This window comes from Nyctibius grandis, chromosome 2 (assembly GCF_013368605.1).
Source record: "Nyctibius grandis isolate bNycGra1 chromosome 2, bNycGra1.pri, whole genome shotgun sequence".
In the NCBI taxonomy this organism is placed as follows: Eukaryota; Metazoa; Chordata; class Aves; order Nyctibiiformes; family Nyctibiidae; genus Nyctibius; species Nyctibius grandis.
The window spans coordinates 66,202,482-66,211,260 of record NC_090659.1 but is presented as its reverse complement, the minus strand read 5'-3'; the positions used below and the strand labels follow the sequence as shown (position 1 = coordinate 66,211,260).

Sequence of the window (8,779 nt, the reverse complement as noted above, 5' to 3'; positions counted from 1 at the left end):
CCGCGCCGCAGCCCCGTGAGCGCGGCCCCGCCGCCGGCAGCGCCGCCCAGGAGCTGCCGCGGCCGGGAGCATCCGCTGGGCGAGCGGAGCGGGGGCGGTGGCAGCGGGCAGGGCGGGGCGGCCCATGGCGGGGGGGTGAGGAGGGGCCGTCGGCAGGTGCGGGTCGGGCGGGCTGGGCGGGCGGTCGGCGCTGGTGGCGGGAGGATGCGCGAGTACAAGGTGGTGGTGCTGGGCTCGGGTGGGGTGGGGAAGTCGGCGCTCACGGTGCAGTTCGTGACCGGCACCTTCATCGAGAAGTACGACCCCACCATCGAGGACTTCTACCGCAAGGAGATCGAGGTGGACGCCTCCCCCTCCGTCCTGGAGATCCTGGACACGGCGGGCACCGAGCAGTTCGCCTCCATGCGGGACCTCTACATCAAGAACGGGCAGGGCTTCATCCTCGTCTACAGCCTGGTCAACCAGCAGAGCTTCCAGGACATCCGACCCATGCGCGACCAGATCATCCGCGTCAAGAGGTGACTTGCCCGGCGGCCGCTCCTCCGACGGCCGCGCCCGACGCCCACCTGCGGCCCGGCCCGCTGGGGCCTGCCGACCGCCCGTCCCCCCCGCTCCGTCCCCTCCTCCTACCCCCACACCGGGCCGCCCCGTAGTGCCCGGATCCCCGGCCTGGGGGCTGCCCACGCCCTGCCCGCTGCCCGCTCAGGTGCCTGCCCCGCGGCTTCCTTCCCTCACCCGCCTCCCCTCCGCCTTCCCCTGGGCGGTGGGACACCCCCCACCACCACCACCACACACACCTCCCCTGGCCGGTGCCTCGCCCGCAGCCCCGGGCTCCCTGCGGGCGGGGAGCCGGGGCGGGCCGCGGGGGTGGCGGAGCGGGGGCAGGGGGGCTCCGGCGGTCTCCGCTTCTCGCCCCCCACCCCCCGTTTGCAGTTGCGACGCGGTGAGTTTGGGGTGCTCCTGCGTGAAATATGGCAGACAGGCTGGGGGCGGGCGAGAGCCTGTGCCGCGGCTGTAACCGGGGGGGCGGGAAGGCAGTTCCCCGAATACTGCATCGGGTCAGCCCTCGAGGGTACTTTCTTAGTGGACGTGCCGTAGCTGGTTTGCAAGGGAAGCACCTGGGTGTTTTCGTGCAGCACACATGTCTTCAAAGGCAGATAGAGATCTGCCTTTTCGGATACCTGCATAGGTATTTTCTGTGAACTTCCCGCTCCTCTTAAAAGTGCAGAACACAAGCCTCGTTCTTGGTAAAGAGACGACGACTGAGCATTAGGCCTTATGTATGCTGGTGTTTCTCTTAAATTTCCCATGGTTGCATTGCCAGCGACTCTTGCAAGTGAATCCACGGTGGTGAAACACCGGTGCATACTGCCAGTTTGTTTTTGTAACCGCTACGTTGTTTAGATATGCGTCAATCAGTTAGATGTCAGCAGCTGAAACGTAGCCAGTCACGCTAAAATAAGGGTAGATGCACCATTTGAAATCATAGCAACTGTTTGAACCATAGCGTGGACGAGAAAATGCCGCTGGCCAGATCATCGCGGACCAAGATCTGTTATTGCCCGTGGAGAGAGATTGTAATTATGTCACAGAACTGGTTGTAGCTTTGGCTTGGACATCTGAAAGGGAAATCCTTGTAAATAACTTAGTTGGACCACAGCTTATGGATTTGCGTCTTAATGTAGAGTGGAGCATAAAAGGTGATAATGGCTAATCATATGGTCAGGTATGATCTGTTCACAGCAACTACCGTTCCAGACCAAGGCCTGGGGAAGATGTATTTAGAAATTGGGGAGGAGGGTGAGTAGGGGAAAGCGGAGGGAGGAGGCAAAGTGCTGACATTTTTGCAGACTCGCAACTTTCTCACAGTAGGTGTTTCTTAATGTCTGTCCTAACTTTTTCACTGGAGATTTCTAAAGACCAATGTAATGAAGTTATTTTGAATGTATTATGGAAAATGCATTTTCCCTATCCTTTCAATCCTCATTGTTCGCAAATACCTTATAGAAGAACATTTTTTTCTGTAAGTAGTTAGGATAGACTTTATTTATTGGTAAATGCTTTTCCTGTATTTAGTCAGTGACATAAATTATTCAGCCTCTGAATGCCTAGCTGGGGCTTTTGCAGCTTGCATTGTATCTTGCAACGGAGCATCTGCATTCTGACTCCAGCTGACAAGCTGTAGATAGGTGAAGCAGAATAGAAACCAACTTCTACTTCCCTGGTTACATTGACTCAGCACTGCTGAGTGTGGGTTTAAATGCTCCTCTTGTTTTTCTTCTGCCATCTCTTTTACTGCAAGACTTCAACTGTTGGCTTTTGGGGAGGTACTTTGTGGAAGACATATGAGCAGTGTTTTAATCCTAAATTTCACTTATGCAAAGTAATCTAAAAGCAGCTGAAATCCTGAAAATTTTAGCAAGTCCTGAAAATTTTAATTGAGTTGTAGTTGAAAGGGACGTGCTGTTGACTTGCAATATTAAAAGGACGTAGTTTTAGCAAGTGTACCGGATCTTTCATTGTCAGTTTACCTGATCTTATATTTGTGGGTGGTGGTGGTGTTATTATGTTTTGGAACTTAAGTTCGCAGGCAGTGTAAGACCTAATGTGCTGTTGACTTAAGCTTGCATCCTTTTTACCAGTTAAACTGGAAGAATCCATATTTACAGATATAATATGTATCTGTACAAGGACTTCTAAATTATAATTTACAGTTGCACAAATGCATTTAATCCATGCTGAGAGACAAATAATCATAGTCCTGTTTACTTAGGGATTTTGGATGAGATGTACCTGAAAACGACAACTATATGCTTATATTGATACAAAACCATGATCTAAAAATCTCTGAACTTTCATTGTACCTGAAAACCATTGGTCAGGTCTCTAACTGGTAGGTATCTCTGCATTTTACATGTTGTCCTTGCTATTTTTATTGTTTTGGATGAAAGAATACCTGTGTTATTACATAATTAGAGAGTAATTTTAATTACTCTCCCAAGAAGTAGGAAAGACAGGTGAAATTCCCTCTTCAGGTTAAGAGATGCACGCTTGAGTCTTCTGCTTCCCTGGTCTAACCACCACATACCAGGCCAAACTAAGCTAAGGGAGGCCTTCACTCCACCTGGTGAAGTTGAGTTACTTTATAGGAACGAATGACGTTTTCATGAATGAGAGAAAATAAATGGACCTTTACTTAACTCTGAAGGTAGTAGTTAGAACAGGTTGAGATCATTCTTGCCAGCATAGTTTCTGTTCTCATTAAATGGCTATTTGATATTAAAAAATGCTTAACTAGACTTAGAAACAGGACCGAAATCCAGGTCTCCCAGTCTGCAGAGAAATCTCCTAATGGCTGAACTATAAAGTCAAGCTTCCTTGTGTACCACGTAAAGTGGGAGCCTTGCATCCCCTTCAGGCATGGCGCACAGCTTTAACGAGAGTGGAGAATGCCTCCATAGCTTTTAAACAGGTAATTAAAGTTCTTTCCTTGGAAATTTTTTAAAGGTAAACAATATTCTTCATTTCGAAGTAAATAAAACATTTTTGTTTAGGTCTTTCTAAGAATGAGTCGAGGTGCTTTACTTTCAGTAAGGGAGCCCTGTCAGTTCTGAGTGGATGGGTGCACCCCCAGCAGTTCTGACTAGACGGAGGATGAGGAGAAGGAAGAGGCTTCAGAAGTGCTTGCTGTGCTCTGGGCCAGGGCTTCCCACTGCGTGGCATGCTGCCTGCGTTGGATGAAGGATCTCGGTGGTACAAAATCACAGCTGCCGTTGTTCCTCCTCCAGATGCTGTGTCTTACAATAGCTTCTACCCAAGGAGCAGCTTGGCTATAGCTTGTGTTGTACAAAGCAATCGCTTCTGCAATTGGCTCTTCTTGCAGTGCCTGCAACTAGCCCTGCTTATCTGGAACGTGTGCTTTAGGATCAGTACGTGGCGGGCAGGAAACTGATGAAAGGGGATGTGCCCGAGGTGAGCAAAGCTGTGGATGCTTTGTTTTGCTGGATAAGGAGTGTAATTGGAAGGTAGGAGGACAGTGGGGTTGTGTCCTAGTGTAGGGCAGTGGGTTGTGCAGAATGAGGCCAAAGGTATAGGGTTGGTCTCTGGGTTTAGCAACTTGAGAGGGTGCCTCTATGCTTATTTGAAGCTGTCGCCACTGATGATGATGGCTAAGTAAACAGTTTGGGAGCTCTTGTTCACTGTACAATTGACCGCTTATCTGAAATGCATTGTTCCAACCCCGTGATCTTAGCGTTTCAGGCACGTGGTACCAGTTTCTGGATCCCACTTGTGCCAAATGTGTCCATTAAGCCTTGTTTCTTCTGATTCTTGCAAATGCTGAGGGTTTGTACTGTTAGGAAGCTGGAGTGTACATAAGCATAATATTTTTTATGTGGTGGCTTTGAAGGATACTCCTTACTTTCTGTGTAGAAGAAGGATAAAGGGATTCAAGCGCTGCCTCCCGGTGAGATGTTACGCAAAATACATTATCTGCGCATTTGTAGGCGCTGCAGCTCTGGGACCTTCTTTCCCTTCAAAATGGATTTGCAAGCTTGGCAGCAAAGAACCGTCCGTTGTTTATGCTGCAGACAGAACTCACTCTAGTTTCAGAATGAACTGTTTTCTGGAGAAACCTTTTATTTGTGAGAGCAAGGCTAAACTGGATGAGTGGGCCCATGCCAGCGAAGGTCTGCAGTGAAGTAAGAATAGAAGCTGTCAAATTGAACAGATTGGACACGGTACACCCCAGTTAGATATCGAGGTTTAGAAATAAGTAGTGAGTATGCAAATTAAGAAGTGTAATTTGTTTTGTGGAAAAATGAGTTAGGTAACTTCTAACACTATTGTGTTTGTCTTTTGTGTGATTAGAAAGCTCTCTGTAGAGAAACTGCTGATATTTACAATATACTGAATTTTAATTTTGGATATGACTTTGCCAATATTTTTCTCCCATGAAGGTATGTTTAAACCTCATTGGGTATGTATTTTAGGTGCTTATGTAGTCTTCAGTAACATAATTTCTCAATCTGCCCTACAGGCTTTAATATATATATATTTTTAGAACCCCATGAAATAGAAAAGTATTATTATTTTTATTCAAGCAGAAAATTAAAGCATAGAAATAAGAAAAGAACTCGCAAGGTTAATTCAGAGTTCTTCATGTGCAGTAGTTTCTCTAGACATCTGACCAGTGCTTTAAGGACAGGACTGTTGTGTTCATGTTTTGGAGAATCTAACAGATTCTACTTAAAATCTTATTTTTGAGAAATGCTTTATTTCAAGTCACGAAAAAAAAATAAAGCTTTTCATTAATCTATTGCTTTTTCTCTAGCAAGCAAAGACCAGAAAATTTATTAATTTAGATTGTCTGAAAATGCAGACTGAACGATGTGGGTATATTGCTATGAAATATCACAGAAATGTGTCTCTGAGTTGAAAATGTTCTTTGTGATGGTGGTTATCATGAAGATGAAGGTCTGCCTCCCAGTCTAGGGATTCTGTGTGGTCATATAAAACATACAAAGGGGTAATTATTGAAATTTATTAATTGTGAAATCAGTATCTTGAGTCAATGTTAATTGATGTATTTAGTGACTTAATGGTGATTAAGTCTGAAAAACTGTACTTGAAGTTACAAATTGCTCAAATGTCTAGTTTGAAAATGTTGCTTTCCAAGTACTGTGAAAACAAAGTATGGTTTTTATTTAAAGATTGTTTAGCACATTGAGGTCCAGACCCTCATTAAAACTAGATAATATGATCATACAAATGATTTTCAGTAAATAAAGAGTTTTGAGAAGATGAAATAGTTTAGTTAGTTCTTTAGCTCTTCACTGTAATAAGTACTCTTTAAGCAAGGTTGAATTTACCAGTTTTCTGAAATTCAATGTATTTCTCACCTTTTTTTATTTTAAGAAAGTATTTTTCTAATTTTGAGAACTATTTAGGGAATTCGTCATGAACCTTGCTACAACACATTCAACCACAAACATGGCTTCATCCTTTCAGAAAGAAATACCTAAGTGTTCAGAAGTGAAACTTGGAAAATACTATTCCTTCTGAAGTACTGTATGCAAAAGGCTGACAAATGTCTAGGGACTTTCATAGGCGCTAGCGGTGTAGAGATGTTAGAAATAAGGACAGAAATCCTGAAATCTTTTTTTTTCTTGCAATAATCTCAGTGTAGCGTATTAATTAGAGTCCTCATCTTTAAGTGAAAAAGGCAGGGCAAGTAATAAGCATGGCCCCCGTTCTCTGTAGGATGCCAGGCCAAGCAGCCAGCCACTCTTGTGCCCCCGTCAGATGAAACTTAACACTTTATTGCAAGAACAGATTACTAGACTTTAAATCCTGTCAAACATAGCTCTGAGAAAACGTAGGAAGCTGAATGGAATTCTGACATGGTGCAGGCATCAGCTATTGTGTTGAAATATTTCAAAGTACACCAGAGGAGCTATATTGGCCTTTTTTTTTTTTTTTTTTTAAGGGGCACCTATGGATAGCTGTTTCTCAGGTGAGAACCTTATCAATTTACAAGAAACTGCAAATATTTAAGCATCTGTAGAGATATAAAGAAGTGGTAAACACAAGTAGTCAGTTGTATCAAATTGACCCTATATATAACATCAGAGCCTTCAACTGTATGGCCATTTCCCGTATCTTATTGGGGAACTGATATGTAGACCATCCCCTAGAAAGTGTCTGTCATAGGAAGAGTACAAGTTTGCAGGATACAGGACATTCCTGTAAAATTTATTTAGTTTTAAACTCAGATTTTTAGTTTCTCTTTGTGCTCTCATGCTTTTAAACTAAACTTACAACACTTCTTGCTGGATCTATAGAGTTTAGATTTTTTTTCTTTTTTAGTGAATCTACCTTTGTTTTAATCTGAAATTAATGAACTAATTCTGTCAGACAAAATTATAGGTTTCTTGATTAACTGGGGAATTCATACACAGATGATCCTCTAAAAAATGTCTGTGACAGTGTGCAATTTAAAGCTATAGAAGATTATTTTAAAGTTGCTTGGCTTAGTCTTAAACTTGGGTATTTCAAGGTGATCATGCATCCTTAGAACATATTACCTTTAATGTTTCCCTGTGGAAGCTTTTGAATTAAATTCCGTACTTGCAGAGTTCTCTTGACTCTTTCCCCTGCCCCACACACACACTTTCTTAATAATCTGAAATATTCGTGCTACTTTAAGTTGCTTTCTGTGGAAACCATGAAAATTTGAGACAATGGCTCTAACCAGAGTCTTCTACTGTTTGGGGTTTTTTTTGGCTGCTCACTACCAGCTAATGGTATAGGTATTGCTTTCCAAGATTTATTTATTTATCTTTGTAAGGTAAAGTGACATGATAGTTTCCATATGTGGGCACTGAAAATAAATCTTTTTATCCCCCCCTGCTTTTTAGGTGTTCTTTGGACTTTTATTGAAAAAGCCAGGTAGGCAAGCTCCTTTTGTATGCATGTTTAGTTTAGATTGTGCTAGTTTAGAGCATAGCATATCTTTTTTTTTTATGGTGCCTATATCACTTAGCATCATCTTCTTTTTTCAGGTCTTAATTGCTGCTGTAGCTCATGCTGTAGAGGTGTGTGAATAAATATAGATAGCTACAATTGTCGAATAGTAAATAGTACGTGGCAAGACTTCCTAAATTTGTTTTCAGTTGTGCAGTGTTGCTTGATCGTGTATGCGTTGTGAAAATGCTATTTAATGTGTTAAAGACCAAATGTAACAGTGACTTTAATGGCTTTCATAGTTTAGTACAATTATATAGCTTTCCTGGTTGGGGTTGAATGTTTTCTATCTTGCTATTCATTAAGCTGTTTTGACACAGATTTTTGCAATGAATATTTGGAAAATTTTATCAAAAAAAATCATTGCTCATTAGAATTTCCGTTTTGCCTTTGAATTTCTGTTTTGCCTAGAGGACAATAATTCTTTAAATACTGTTTTTTATAGCCAACACAGTTGGCAGTAACTTGCCTCTTTTCTTTCAAAAAATAACCACAATTCTCTACACTTCAGTTGGATAGTATGTGGATAGAAACAAATATTGTTGTTTGGTCATACCTAAAACATTCTGGGTAACAGTATGTTTAGTAAAACTCTTACGTTAGCAGACATACTTTTTGGACTGAAATTTCAAAAATAGACAATCTTTGGCAACTGAAAGTTTTTAGATTAATAGAATCTGAAATGTCTGGGTGGCTCTCCCAAAAATCATTAAATTCACTCCTTTTCTGGTTTTCCCCTTCATAATTCAGTGTCAGATTTTTATTTTTTTGCACCTAAGAACAAACCTGGGGTTACTGGTTATTTCACTTCTGAAATATTGCAAGTGCTGCTCAAACAGCTTTTTTTTTTTTTTCCTTTTTTTCTGCTTGTAAATTGCGTAGGTGGTATGTGATGATAACGTTTTGAGAGAGAATAGGGAAGCAATTGGGACTGCAGTGCTAAATTATCCTGGCACGTAGTGACTTGTACAAAGATTTACATGATTGTTAAGATAACAAAACTATAGGTATCTGCTTCTTCATATTGTCTTATTCATTAGCTTCCTGCTGGTCTGTTTTGGTTTGGTGTGGTTTTTTTTCCAGAGGTTTCCAATACAGGACTAGTATTTAGTTTTTGCTGCACTAAGGCAAACAGTATAGTGTAGGTGCAGTTTACAATGATGAGTGCAACTCGAACACTTTCGTTGTCAATGGGTTGCATTTTAGCAGCTGTGTTGTCTTAAATCCTAGTCTAAACAAGAGAATTAAAGGTGTG

General features: G+C 42.4%; 1 protein-coding gene across 2 annotated transcripts in view; it reads left to right on the top strand.

Moving 5' to 3' along the window:
* The first annotated feature begins 204 nt into the window (after nucleotides 1-204).
* The window catches only part of RAP2A (RAP2A, member of RAS oncogene family), a 34,059-nt gene continuing 25,484 nt past the window's right edge, over nucleotides 205-8,779 (top strand). The window contains exons 1-2 of one of the 2 annotated variants that reach the window (XM_068419598.1): nucleotides 205-339; nucleotides 391-518. In XM_068419598.1, the coding sequence (XP_068275699.1) occupies nucleotides 205-339; nucleotides 391-518 (263 nt within the window). Of the gene's footprint in view, nucleotides 519-8,779 lie in introns of both variants that reach the window. The other variant, XM_068419589.1, reaches the window with a different exon arrangement.